Source organism: Hyaloscypha bicolor (genome assembly GCF_002865645.1).
Source record: "Hyaloscypha bicolor E unplaced genomic scaffold K444scaffold_182, whole genome shotgun sequence".
NCBI classification, from domain to species: domain Eukaryota; kingdom Fungi; phylum Ascomycota; class Leotiomycetes; order Helotiales; family Hyaloscyphaceae; genus Hyaloscypha; species Hyaloscypha bicolor.
This window is the reverse complement of record NW_020194684.1, coordinates 2,265,907-2,279,151: the sequence shown is the minus strand read 5'-3', so window position 1 is coordinate 2,279,151 and position 13,245 is coordinate 2,265,907. Positions and strand designations below refer to the sequence as shown.

Genomic DNA, 13,245 nt, shown 5'->3' with positions numbered 1-13,245 from the left:
AGAGAGGTGAAGAATGTGTCCAGTTCACGGCAAGCAAGAAGGTGGTTCGCGGCTCGCACACTCAGCGTCTCGAAAGCATATTTGAGGTTTTATTATGCAGGGGCACAGTGGATTTAAAGCTTTATTTGGTGGTGGGGAAGCTCCTTGATGCTGGAAAATAGGGGTTTTAGTCAGAGCTTCGACAGGGGTTGGTTGCCGAAGTCGATTGGCTCGTTTGGGAGGGAGATGTCCGAGGATGGGAAATAAAATATCTGAGACCGACATCGCAACTGAAGCAAACAACCAACAATGGCTGCCAGAACCCTGCGCATAGGTAGGTGACTGCTCAATTAAGATTTTCGATATATCTAACGTATTTATAGGTCTCATTCCCGGCGATGGGATTGGAAAAGAGGTCATCCCGGCTGGACGACGAATCCTCGAGGCCTTGCCAGCATCCCTCAAGCTAAAATTCGAATTCGTCGATCTCAAAGCTGGCTTCGAGACATTCGAGCAGACCGGAGCAGCTCTGCCAGACAAGACCGTCGAGATCCTCAAGAACGAATGCGATGGCGCTCTGTTTGGTGCTGTCAGCTCCCCCTCCAAGGCTGTCAAAGGCTATTCATCTCCGATTGTCGCCCTGCGCAAACGCCTTGATCTCTATGCCAATGTTCGACCTGTCAAGAGTGTCATGACGGCAAAGAATCCGATTGATATGGTAATTGTGCGGGAGAATACAGAGGATCTGTATGTCAAGGAGGAGAGGACGTATGAGGCAGCGGATGGCAGCAAGATCGCCGAGGCTATCAAGCGGATATCTGAGAAGGCCTCGTTCAGGATTGCTACAATGGCTGGAGAGATTGCTCTGCGAAGACAAAAGATTAGGGAGAGTGGAGCTCCGAGCATACACAAGTCGCCAATGGTTACGATCACTCACAAGTCGAATGTTTTGAGCCAAACGGATGGCCTCTTTCGAGCAACTGCACGCGAGGCTCTCGCGGCTTCGAAGTTCTCAAGTGTAGGCGTGGAGGAACAAATCGTGGATTCTATGGTTTACAAGCTGTTTCGCCAACCAGAAACGTATGATGTGATCGTTGCGCCGAATTTGTATGGAGATATTTTGTCAGACGGAGCGGCAGCTTTGGTTGGATCTTTGGGTTTGGTGCCAAGTGCTAATGTTGGAGAGGGATTTGCAATTGGCGAGCCATGCCACGGAAGTGCTCCAGACATCATGGGAAAGAACATTGCCAACCCGATTGCCACGTTGAGAAGCGTTGCGTTGATGCTGGAGTTCTTGAACGAGGAGACGGCCGCGGCGAAGATTTATGCTGCGGTTGACGGAAATTTGGAGGCAGGCAAACTTCTGAGTCCTGACTTGGGAGGAACTGCTACCACAACCGAGGTGGTTGAAGATATCCTGAGACGTTTATAGGCTTGTATGAATAGAAATGTCCCTTGCCTGGAGGTACAATGACATCTTAACCTCTGTCCATCTATTTTGTACACATCCACTATCTTATATTCGTGACAAGCAGAGCTCTTCAACGCCTGCAATGCAAAGATGATATACACCACCCCCCAATGCTGCCCATCAAACAGCCCTACACAACAGCATCCCGCCCACCTTCCTCTCCACACACTCCCTACTCTCCATAATCCCCCTATCAGTGCTAACAAACAAACACTCCCCCGGCTTCCTTAATCCCGCCACAAACCCCGCATCCCGTCCTCTAATCAGCTTTCCTAACCCTTCAACATCCATCCACACCCTCTTCGTCGGTTTGCTAACCATGCTCATCTTGTTCAACACCGGCTCGTTGTCCCAGTACTTCATACCCAGCCACAGCCGCCGCGTGCTTATGTTCTCTTGTGTGACAGGTTCCGGGATATAGGAGGAGAGGTCATCGAGGGGGGGTGGTGTGAGGCCGCCGCGGGTGACGGAGGAGAGGAAGCCGGCTTGTTGAAGCGCGAGGGAGATGGTTAGGATCATGTTGGTGGAGGGCACGGAGGTGAGGCCTAGACGTGCTTTGGAGGTGTTGGAGAGGTGCGAGCAGACGTGGGAGAGGTGGACGAGGGACATGATGGGTGGTGCGAAAGAGAGAGCGCTGTGAGTTGTGTAGGGCCCGCGTGGGCGCAATGGGTGGAGAAAACCAGTTCGGGAAGAGGTGTCGGTGGACAATTGCGTATGCGGTGCTGGTTGGTTCGTCGATTGATTTTTAGTGGCGTTTGCTGCGTTTATATCCTCAGCGGAGTCAATGCTGAGCTTGTCCGAGTGAGAGATGAGGGTTCAATCGTGGGGAAAGGCTGGTCGTTGATGTTCAACTTGAGGCTTGAAGCTACAAATAATTTTGCCGATGCTACAGTTATATGCGAAAACTCCCTGTTTTAGCGAGTTTTTGACGAAAAGCGGTACACTTAAAAATGGGTGCACCAAAAGTTACCTAAATTATCTTCAACCACCAATTGCTCCACCAAACCACGTCCGAATTAGATGAGAAGTGGATCAATTTACTCCCCTAAAGTAGCTCTTGCTAATGATAAGAGCAGATTATGGCTCCTCACCTAAGCCCGCGCGAAATCGCGGCCATCGACGCTATCGTCGCACAACCTTATCACCCCGATTTGCACGAGATCGCAACCCGATTCAACACTACTTACGAAACCATACGATATCGGAGGTATTAGATACGGGTTCGGAAAGCTCTTGGCTGGGATCCCCGGAAAAAACCAGGCCGTCGATCGATAATTACACCAGAAATGGAAGAAGCGGTAATGGAGCATGTTCTGAGATATGTCGACGTTTACCAGGAGGAAATTATTGACTTTCTTAATGAGGAATTCGGCATTAAACCTCACCAAACGACGATCTCGCGTCTTTTGAAGAGATTGGAGATTACACATAAGAAAATCAAGGCGGTGGCGGCGGAGCAAAACCAGGAGCTTCTTGAGCAGTGGTATGACGATTCTCGATTTTGGAGAGCAGATCAGATCATTGCCGTGGACGAATCAGCTTTTAATGAGCATACGGGGCATAGGAAATATGGATGGGCACCTCAGGGCTTACCTGCGGAGATGAAGATACTCTTGAAGCGATCTCCTAAGTAGTCCCTTTTGCCGGCATATACGATTAATGGGCACCTTGATCCTTTGGTTTATCAAGGCAATATCACAGCCGAGATTTTTGAAGATTGGATGGAAAATAGGGTGCTCCCGCAGTATAATCCATGGCCGGGCAAAAATTCGATTATTATAATAGACAACTATAGTATACACCGGAGTCAGAGGGTGCTTGATATGTGCCGGGTACGGGGTGTTTGGATACGCTAGTTACCTCCTTATTGCCCAATTTTGAACCCAATCGAGGAGAGCTTTCACGATATTAAGTCTGATATGCGGAAGAACTATAGGAAAGTCCATGGGGAGTATCCAGACTTTGGAGATTATCTGATTGATACTATTCGGAGGCTTGGACGGGGGCCGGAGGCAGCTAGGAAGGCTAGGGGGCATTTCTATAATTCAGGATATCGGAATTTCCCTGTAGAATTAGTATAAAATCAATGGAATCGCCATACTTAATATTACTTAAAGTTCTGGTGATTTTAATATTATAAAAGGTGGTTCCAAAATCACTTGTTACTTTACCAGAGAGCCGACATTGACGCTAATTAAAAAACACTACGGTTCTTAACAACCACAACTACTATTAAAAAAACGAAAGCATATTTAGAATCGTAGGAAATAGCTCTTTTAATTATTCTAATATATAAAAATCCTACGGTGTGGTTGCAAAAATATTTAGTATAAGGGAAAAACTTCAAATATTAACAATCTCGACTAAAAACAACGACCACAACGCCAGTAATAAATCTCTTCAAAAGAGCCTAAAATCCTGCAATCTGATTAGTCCATTCCTCGCCTCCCTAGTCCCGTAATGTGTGGAAATCAAGGCTCGATTCTAAATATCATTCTCCATCCAACCCCCAATCGATTCGCAATCGTCATTAAACATCCCAGGAGTCATAAACTCTTCCCAATCCTGCTTCTGTGAGTTGCCTACGCCCTGGTGGAAGCTAATCTCGTCTTCAGGATACGTACTAAAGACGATATCTGGTCGAATCGAGTCTCCTGCTTGGGTATCCGGAATAGTGCTTTGGGAGGGGGCTACTATATTAGTAATTGGTACCGGAGCACCCATATTTGATATAGAAGATCGATTAACCTCCGAATTCCATACAGTACGCCAAGGGGAAACCTGATCCTTTACGACAAGGAGAAATCCCCATGGAATGCCATGCTCTTTAGCCTCCGATTTCTCCATCGCCTTTAGCTATTTCGGGTCAATCTGCTCCTCTGACGCCATAGCTATCAAATTACTAATATCAGCTCGTCGATTTCGAGGTAAGTGAGCATCTAGCCATGCCCTGAATAACGCTAATTCCTCCCCAATATCAGCATCTCCACGAATTGGGCTAGACTCTCGCAAAGCACGCAAATCAAAGACGCTAGAGGAGTACTCAGCTTAACGATCGCGATCTTGATACCGGGAACGTGGAAGAGTAGGAGGAGAAGGTCGTCGACATTGAAAATAAGGCGAATTAGCTCGTGGACGGGGAAGAAGCTGGTTTTGCTAGAGGAGTTCAGCTCGACGACGTGAAGCTTGCTCAATAGCCACGAACTCAGGGGGGGGAATTGGATCGTAATCGGCGGGATATACAGGTGAACGACGGGGTAGTGGTACCCGTGGGACGCTATATAAGCTAGTGGAGGGCTCTTCTCCCTTGAATTTATCGCCATAGTAGTTGTGGTTAATGATGGGTTAAGATGAGCCCTCTCTTGGTTCATCCTTCACTCTCTCCTTCTCCTTCACCTTTCCTTTGCTCTCATTTCGTCGTCCACCAATCCTCTATTGATTTTCGCCATGTAGTATCCATTTGATAATCAAATCAGTAGGAATAGTAGTGGTATTAGCCTCATCAGGAAGCTCATCTCTCCATTAATCTATCCATTTATGGAAGTCGTCCAATTCAATCCTGAAATGGTTCCCTTCATGGATAAAACACTATTGATTCCTATTTGGGCACCCTCCCCTTTCTCCCCCATTATATCTCCAATACCGCGAAAGTAGGCTCAATCTCTCCTGATATCTCGATTGTGTCTTCCTATCCTCGACTAAAGACGCAATAGCGACAGTGGTAGCTGTTTTCCTAGCCTTCTTGATAGGGGGAATACTCTTTTTAGCGTCACTGTCGTCATCTGAATAGACTAGCTTGGGAGGATCTGGTATTTTTCTTCTCTTTCCTGACGCTTTCTCTGGTTCCGGTAACGATTCGGGGTCTCCTTTGGTGACGAATCGAGCTTCAATAACGCAATCAACGCCTTTTGAGCCCCTAGAAACCATTATTTTTTCGAACCTCTCAAAGCTCTCCCTATCTTGGATATGGAAGATCTGTCGATTGCTCAAAGCTCCATATATTCCCTTCTATTTTCTCCTAGCTTTGATCTTCTTATCCGTCTTCGCCGCTTCGTCGACCCTCATCTGAACCCAGCCCTGCCAAAATCGGTATCCATTATGTAGAATCGATAAAAAATCCTCCTGAAAAGACTCCGAATGAACTAGCTTATGGTTCAGGTAAACCTGCCAGTTCACGGTAACCACGTGGGTCTTAGCTTCGGGCTCTGGAGACTCGCTGGACGACGACGACGATATTTCGATAGTACGCTCCCTTTGGGGATTAGCTCCGCTAGCACCAGTATCAGGAGAAGGCTCTTTTGGGGGCCTGCTAGCAGTCGTGAGCTTGATTTTAGGCTGTTTGGGAGCTACTAGAGCGGAGGAGGCCTTAGCCGTAGGTTTTCTCTGTCGTTTTTTGCCTACTAAAGGCGGTGGTTTCTCGATTTTTTTGCTCTTTGAACGTGCCATGGTAGGAGCTTGCGAATAAAGTCGAAATTGCCTAATTGGGATGGTGCTGGAGGTGGTAGTGCGATTGTTGGGTGAGTTTTGTCAATTATCATTAATTTTTGGTGGGGTGCGCACCAAAAGTGCATGATGCGGCTAAAATTCGCTAAAACAGGGAGTTTTCGCATATAACTGTAGCGCAAGCAGCCCTGTCATGTACCTCGACAAGTGAAATCAAAGAACTAACATTGTATTCCGAATTCTGGCCCGGATCTGGGCTTTCGAGCTCGTTGAAGTCTCGTCGTTTGGTTTGAAAACTCCTCTTATTAGTTGTCTATTGTGTATTCGTGGTTTTCAACAAGTAATTGATAGCCACGTGACCAAGATTAACTCTTTCCCAATCTCCCTCCCTTTCTCTTATATCAATAGACTTAGATGGTCCTAAATTGAGGATCGTCAAATCATATGGGTCTGCAAGAGGCCTTTGCCTTGTTATGCCATCTATAATCTACGCTCAGTGTGTCAAATAATTTAATTAATTATAATTATTGGCCGGTAATCAAATTAAATTAAGTCAGAATCGTAGTAATTAAATTATAATTAATTATTTGCTTAATTTAATTAAATATAATTAATTACTGGGTCACGTGTTATTACACGTGACTATAAAGATAATATAAGCATTATAGCGCAAAAGTAAAGCGTATTTTACCCTAATTTAGATATCGCCTTATTATTATAGGCTTAATAGCTAGTATCCCTTTACTCGCTTTACTTATCTTTGTAAATAAGTACTATAGTAGGGGTTTTGACTTCTACAGTCACGTGAGTGTGGTCATGTGATACCCAGAGCAAATAATTCACATATATATTACCTTGCTCTCCTTCCCTCTTCTTTGGAAATTGATTAACATTTGCTCTCTTTATACTTTAGTCGTATATTATTTAAATAAAAGAAGAGAATTTATTACTTATATAACTTTTATATGGATTTCCCGTAATAATTAGAAATAATTAATTATATTTAATTATAATTTTTCTAATAATTAATTTTTTTTGAAAGTTAATAATCAAATTATAATTAATTGTTTACTTGATTTAATTAAATATAATTAATTACCTTAATTATTTTTTTCACACACTGTCTACGCTACATGAGGAATAGTTGATGCCCAAGTATACCTGTGGTAAGAAGTAAAATCTTCTGAAGAATCTGAAGATCTCCACCCTCCAGATATACCTCACAGCAATGTACAAGACAACAAGAAAATTATCATTTCTAGTGCGAAGGTCGTAATCACCATCCATACCACCTTTTTCCAATCCCCTCTCAGCCCCACTTCAAATCCCATTTTCATCCTAGATGTCTACAATCCACGTCCAACGGCCTTCCGCTGATTCCACAAAATTGACTGCTTTCTCTTGAGATATGCGGTCTGGAGTGAAGTTGGAGTTTCCATGGACGGCTGTTGCAAGTCAAATGAGTGTGCCAAGGGCTCTCATCAGGCGTCCGTCTATGGTGTTGGCCTGAAAACTCAATAGTCTCTGCTTGCCAGACGAAATCAGGCCAAGAAAATTGTCTGTCTTTGGAGCCGACGAGGGGACCGATCCACAACTGAACCGTGCATGTAATATTTCAATTCGAAAGGCGGGAAAGACGGGGAGAAATTAGACACGCTGAACGACTTGATGCATATGACTTTCGTAAGTCTCTAGTTCTGCCTGTTGCGAAAAGTACATTCAAGAGCCTCCTACTTGAGGGACCATGATATATTTCACTCTTGGTTCCAAGCATGCTTAATATCAAGATTTTGCAAGTCGTGCATTGTGAAAGTACAGGGATAGAGAGCGAATGCGGGCGGGATCCATGCCTTTGCACTTCTTCTGCGCCCGCTGTTTTTGTCGCCTTAAATATCTGCTTTTGTACAATACTCCAAACGTCCAAGAAGGTTTCGAACAGGTTCTATAGTGTTCCGAATATACTTTTGTATGCTATTTCTCTGTTCACTCGAATAGTGGAGAATTCGGGAGGGTTTGAAGTTGAATGGATTTGGCGTATCTAACGTCATATATGCAACTAATTGGCTCAAATGAGTTTCGACTTTCAAGGGAGGGTGCTTAAAATCGATGCGCGAAGAGATGGGTAGAAAAGAGGTGCGAGAAGAGAGGACAGAAGGGGTGGAAATAGCCCCCGTGGAAAGTGATAGACGGGTGGAAGAGAAGGAGTTGGGGATTTAGCGCGATCAGCCGAAAGCTATTTATAGAAGATCATTGGCCATTCAAACCACCAGAACGTGCATATTTGCCGCCGGCATCTGCACCTGCACAGGGTCAAGTACCCCACCAGCGTAAGTCGCGTCTCTCTCTTAAGCATCTCTCCTTCCTGTCTTTCAGTTCTGTTCAAGTATCCAAGAAATATCTCAAATTCCCCTATACTGTTCGCAAGGCGCCAGAGGCCGACAGCATGGCGGCAAGGCCTGGAGAGGACGTGGCAGCCACCCTGTGAGCTTACATTGAATATCCAAGCGCAAGCTTGTGATACTAATGACAAGCAGCTTTGCAGACGTACATTACTACTATGGGAATCCGACAGCGAAGCCCCCACATCACCGATTTGACAAAGGCTCATACGTTTATCTCTTCGAAAACGCAGGGCAGAGGAGAGCGCGCCTAGAGGTTGCCAACAATGCTGGGACGCCGGAGCAAGATGCTTTCACTGGCTGTGAGTGCATCTATAACTCTGATGATAGCATTGCTGATACTTGAGTTTAGATCTGGATCGCACTCATCTCCGATATTCATATAAACACTCCAATCTGGTTACGTTGACCGTCGATGGTCAAGCTGGCCAACAAGCGCCCTCTCCAAATACTCAAGAATGGCATCTTCCGACATTCGATCCCAAGAACGAGAACAAATACATGTACAAACTCCATACTGTGGATCTATATTTCTGGACGAAAGAGGATGCTCTCCAATTTGTGAATGGGATTCGACGGGTTCTCCCTGCTGCACAAATTACCATTTTAGACGAGCCCATGGCTCCTCCGCCGCATCACGACGACATGAGTCCTGTTGTGCAGAAGTTAGAGAATGTGGCAATATCAGATCCATCCTATCAGCATGGTCAGACGGGAAACTCTAGGACGTCGTCAAATACTTTCCCTGGACCTCCTATTTCTGCCACGCCTCAAAGTCAAGAATCAGCCAACTTCGCCCCAATGGCTTACAACCCAGCAGCACCCGCAGCTCCCGAAGCTATCAAGCACCGAGAAAAGACACCACCCCCAGAAGACGGAGCTGCAAACCCTCTTGCAGCCGCAGCCACTTCAGACCAAGGTCAAAGCTTTGCTCCCACGTATTTGCAAAGAGGATTGTCGGGATCCCCAGGTCAAATTGGTCAACCACCGCAGACAGCTTATTTCACTGGTCCTCCAGCTCCTCCACCACAGCAACCTCCGCCTCAGCAACAGGTCGTATCTCCCTTTGCCCAGCACTTCCAACACAGCTTTGCCGCACCCCCTACCACAGCAACAATATCGAGTCCCTACGCCCAACCTCCACCGCCAGCCTCTGCTCCACCTCCACCAGCGTACCAACAACAGCCGCCTCCTCATATCCCCGTAACGCAATATGCCAACTATCCCGGCTCACCACACTTGTCCAATACCACTCCCGGTATCTATTCCCCGGGTGTCTCCTCTCCTTTAACCTCACCAGGGATCTACACCCCCGGCGCGCCACCAGGAGGGTTCTCGCAATTCCAGTACAATAACCAGCTAAGCAATACGCAACCACTGATGACCGATTACTCGATCCATCAACAGGTTTACAGACCAACAGAACATGAAGCCGCGCATCACAAAGCCAAGGCAGCGAAGCCTCCCAAGGGGAAGTTGGAGGCTAGAGCCGGACAGGTGGAGAAGGGCGTGGGAAGCTTGCTCAAGAAACTCGAGAAGAAGATTGGATAGTTCCCTTCTTTCATCTGCGCGGTAATGGTGATTTGGACGCATAGAGAGCAGGCACGTTTTGTATTGATGAGCGAAGTTTTGTGAGCGTGGTTTTTTCATTTCAGATATTTTGTCAAATCTACCAAGACGTTTTGCCATCAATATTTCAAGTTCTCTGCCATTCTGGTAACCCAAAATCAATCCTATACTCCACCATATCCCTTTTCCTTTTCCTTTTCCCAGCCACTGAGTCCAAGTCGGATCATGTGACATTCCCGACCCTAATCACCACCGAAAAAAGAATGAAATACAAGCAATTATGTCTCATCTGCACCCTCAACTAGAATTTCTGCACATATCCTGATGGAACATAACCATCGAATTGTGTCCCAACGGCAGCGAGAGCATTGCCCGGACCCGTGGCCTCTCCGTGTGTTGTTGTGGGATAATAGGAGTCTTGTTGCGGGGCATAGTATACGACATATTGGCCTTCCAGCCCGGAGTCTGGATTGGAAGGTGCTGCATGGACAGAGGAAGGAGCGGCGTAAGTGTTTTGTGCTTCTGATTGATGGGCAACGCTCGTATATTGGGCTTCGTGGTGGAGATATTGGTGCTGTGGAAATATGGGTTGGTAGGAGTTGTGTTGCTCGTATGGATATGTCAAATCGGCCTCGGTACGTTCAAGCGGTGTCAACCCAACTGGTTCGTGGACGACTCGGGAGTGCATAGAATTGGGCAAGTCAACGCCAAGGGAGTTGAAGCTTGCTTCGAGTTGGGAGGTGTATTGGGTATGGACAGTGTGGAGGTAGGATGGGCTTTGGTGAAGAGAAAATTGAGAGTGCTCGTGTTGGTCGAGTACTTCAGGGTTGATGGCATGATATGGTGAGGCGGAGGAGGTGTGGTGTGAGTTGTCGGAGGTATTTGGTGCTGCGTGGTAGGGGATTGAACGGCCGGAGAGGGTGGTACCTCTTCCGGGAGTGGGAGGTACTCTTGGGATGAAAGTTAGAAAAGGAACATCTGGGGCAGCAGCGGGTTGGGTGCAACCTACGGCGTCGAGCGACGGCTTGTCTTGTGTTTAGTCTTCCTTGAAGGCATGTTTGTACTGACTGTGCCTTGTGAACGCACACTTGAAGTGGGGATAGCTGTCTGAACAGTTCGCAGTCTGGGAAGGGAGAGAAAGATAATAGTGCGGGGGAAGGAGTGGACCTTGGGTGGGAAGCAAGCAGACTAAATAGCTCTCATGGGGGAAGAATTGCGAACCACATTTTAAACAGAAGTGCAGAAGGAAAGAGGCAGAAGAGGGACTGGAAAGGGATTTCGCACTTCCTTTGCATTTGATATCTGGGACATGGACCAACCATGCGTTGGTCGAATGGAATGGTGGTTCAAGAAAGTGCAATTGTCACAACAGGCTTGGCGAGCAACAGCGGTAGCTGAACCGAGCCGGCCGACCAGTGTTGCCGTGCCGCTGTCGCCGTCAACCCGAATACAGTGTATTTTCAAAAAGTGCAGCCATGATGACCCCCGGCATATTCTTGTCGCACCCCGGTATCGAGATATTGGCGTCGTCATGTCCTGGCTGCTGCAGCCACCGGGCCGCAGCCTCCAAACTTCAAGGCGCCCTGTCCCTCGTGGCCGCGTACCAGCGCTCCGGACTTTGCGATTCGGCACGGGGCAGGCAGGAGCACCACTCGCCCGCGTTAGTGAGGGGTTTAATTGGTGAGCGACTACGACGAGCACCACAGGCTTAGGCCCGGCAAAAGTGCAGACCAGAATATCATTATTCTGCCCCCCACGGCACAGATGTAGGGAGAGACACCTTTGTGCCCGTAACCAGCTTGACAGTGGCGCATAGGAAACGTGGAATATACAGGAATCTAAAGAGTCAGAAACATTTTATTGACAATAAAGCAGTGGAAGTGTTTGGAGACGATAACACTCTAGTGACGGGTGCCCTTCAGTAGTATACCTGGAGTAATCCGATGTTGTTATTTCGGACAATCTGGCGGATTTTGGGAGGCAAAGCTGTCAATTGCTTCTGGCTATGGCAATCTGGCTGTGGCAGAAGGAAGTCGATTGGGGCCCGCGGCGTCGAAATTATGGATTTGGCTTGGAATACTTCATGGGGGGGCAGATTAGGTTTGCTCGCCCGCCCACCGGGCCGAGTTTGAGGCTGGGGGCCTGTCGAAGGCTGCTGAGGCTGTTGGTTCGACAGGCCAGGGAGCGAACGCGAAGGCTGCAGAAGAAAGCGTCCGCTTCGGGCAACGATCTGGCTGAGTTGGGTTCGTTGGCCGTCCGTTGCCACCAGGCCTGCTCTGGGGTATACAGGACTTTTGCGAGAGACGAGGGTAGGTTGGGAGGAGGGTATCCAGATGTCTCTACGGCGGTGCCGCGGCACCAGACGAGGCGTGTGTTTCCGACAGGGCCTTAAAAAGACTGCTGTGACCAAGAAATGATCAACCAAGAGATCCGCCGCGCTGTCACCTTGGTCTCACGCAGAGGCTGGATCAAGGACTAAAGCATTCTACCACAATTTGCACCTTTGCTGCTGGAGGTGGGGTGGTTCCATCGAAAGATGCTTCTGGTGGCTGTGGTAGTGCCAGCCAATCAAACCGCTGCCAGGCCCCAAAGGCGTCAGGAGAGCTCTCCTTTCACGTCTCAAACCTGTGGCGTGCATTCTGTTGGTTTGCCAGGTGGAGATGTAGAAGTGCAACGAGCCCTCAAGTACCAGGGGCATTCTGACAAGGTCCTGCTGGTGCTGGGGAAATGTATCACCTGCCGTCGTTGGGCAGATTTTTGAACTGTGGCATTTCTCGTGTGGTGAAGTTGGCCAAATGTGCAAATTGTGAAGGAATGAGCCCTTCATTGGTTTCAGAACAAATATTGTGAAATGTCAATGAGGATCTAGAAATTACAACTCAGACTCAGCGCACTCGAGGGCGATACAATCCGAGAATGTTTGACCAAACAAAGTCGGGTTGCACTTTTGCACTCCACTCCAGCGACGGGAGGAAAGAAGGCCGTTAAATCATCCCGGAGAGCCCCTGTGCCGGTAGGGGAACCCCCAGGCTTTTTTTGGTCATCATCAAAGCATGCAGCCAGGTCCACGCTCTCGCCGTCCCAAGCACCAAATCGTGGCAAGGTGGGCCTTTTGAAAAGCAAGCCAGGGCGCTTTGCTGCAGGTGGTACAGTAGCGGCTGCAGCCAAAGTGCCGTCCCGCATCCACCCACCCGCACGTTCTGAAGCCGACGGAAGAGCCAACATTGCAGCCTTTGTAGGCATTTGAGATTGGTTCAGATTCTTGGAATTGGTGTGCAAAGGAGCAAGATGCGTCTTGCAGGAGACCCGACACGGGGCGGGCATCTCACTAAAGTGCAATACCAACTCCCCTTAGATGAGACCCTCTGTTCAAGAGGGACACGT

The 13,245-nt window shown here is 47.8% G+C and overlaps 9 protein-coding genes across 9 annotated transcripts; 4 read left to right on the top strand and 5 right to left on the bottom strand.

Moving 5' to 3' along the window:
* Positions 1 to 288: 288 nt before the first annotated feature.
* K444DRAFT_647529 (Isocitrate/isopropylmalate dehydrogenase) lies at positions 289 to 1,411 on the top strand (the record flags this gene model as incomplete). The annotated part of the gene is made up of 2 exons (XM_024885351.1): positions 289 to 313; positions 363 to 1,411. 2 exons carry the CDS (start codon positions 289 to 291, stop codon positions 1,409 to 1,411), a joined length of 1,074 nt encoding a protein of 357 aa, XP_024728231.1.
* Positions 1,412 to 1,570: 159 nt separating this feature from the next.
* On the bottom strand, positions 1,571 to 2,059 carry K444DRAFT_545825 (ribosomal protein S8; the record flags this gene model as incomplete). Its single annotated transcript, XM_024876172.1, has 1 exon — positions 1,571 to 2,059. The coding sequence occupies one exon, from the start codon at positions 2,057 to 2,059 to the stop codon at positions 1,571 to 1,573; it is 489 nt and encodes a 162-aa protein (XP_024728230.1).
* Positions 2,060 to 2,396: 337 nt separating this feature from the next.
* On the top strand, positions 2,397 to 3,393 carry K444DRAFT_707478 (uncharacterized protein). Its single transcript, XM_024888162.1, is given in 4 exon segments — positions 2,397 to 2,477; positions 2,527 to 2,748; positions 2,815 to 3,291; positions 3,307 to 3,393. 2 exon segments carry the CDS (start codon positions 2,737 to 2,739, stop codon positions 3,082 to 3,084), a joined length of 282 nt encoding a protein of 93 aa, XP_024728228.1. The 5' UTR covers positions 2,397 to 2,477; positions 2,527 to 2,736; the 3' UTR covers positions 3,085 to 3,291; positions 3,307 to 3,393.
* On the top strand, positions 3,085 to 3,306 carry K444DRAFT_546201 (uncharacterized protein; the record flags this gene model as incomplete). The annotated part of the gene is made up of 1 exon (XM_024876204.1): positions 3,085 to 3,306. A coding segment is annotated over one exon (222 nt), but the record flags the coding sequence as incomplete, so codon positions are not given.
* On the bottom strand, positions 3,085 to 3,596 carry K444DRAFT_707480 (uncharacterized protein). Its single transcript, XM_024888163.1, has one exon. It carries the CDS (start codon positions 3,484 to 3,486, stop codon positions 3,307 to 3,309), a length of 180 nt encoding a protein of 59 aa, XP_024728227.1. The 5' UTR covers positions 3,487 to 3,596; the 3' UTR covers positions 3,085 to 3,306.
* A 1,333-nt stretch (positions 3,597 to 4,929) lies between these two features.
* Positions 4,930 to 5,488, bottom strand: K444DRAFT_229287 (uncharacterized protein). Its single transcript, XM_024871214.1, has one exon. The coding sequence runs from the start codon at positions 5,375 to 5,377 to the stop codon at positions 5,039 to 5,041; it is 339 nt and encodes a 112-aa protein (XP_024728226.1). The 5' UTR covers positions 5,378 to 5,488; the 3' UTR covers positions 4,930 to 5,038.
* K444DRAFT_620447 (uncharacterized protein) lies at positions 5,105 to 6,069 on the bottom strand. Its single transcript, XM_024881708.1, has one exon. The coding sequence runs from the start codon at positions 5,894 to 5,896 to the stop codon at positions 5,459 to 5,461; it is 438 nt and encodes a 145-aa protein (XP_024728225.1). The 5' UTR covers positions 5,897 to 6,069; the 3' UTR covers positions 5,105 to 5,458.
* A 2,267-nt stretch (positions 6,070 to 8,336) lies between these two features.
* On the top strand, positions 8,337 to 9,843 carry K444DRAFT_544455 (uncharacterized protein; the record flags this gene model as incomplete). The annotated part of the gene is made up of 3 exons (XM_024876051.1): positions 8,337 to 8,374; positions 8,428 to 8,594; positions 8,645 to 9,843. 3 exons carry the CDS (start codon positions 8,337 to 8,339, stop codon positions 9,841 to 9,843), a joined length of 1,404 nt encoding a protein of 467 aa, XP_024728224.1.
* Positions 9,844 to 12,299: 2,456 nt separating this feature from the next.
* Positions 12,300 to 12,838, bottom strand: K444DRAFT_229273 (uncharacterized protein). The gene has a single exon (XM_024871213.1). The coding sequence runs from the start codon at positions 12,686 to 12,688 to the stop codon at positions 12,347 to 12,349; it is 342 nt and encodes a 113-aa protein (XP_024728223.1). The 5' UTR covers positions 12,689 to 12,838; the 3' UTR covers positions 12,300 to 12,346.
* Positions 12,839 to 13,245: the final 407 nt, after the last annotated feature.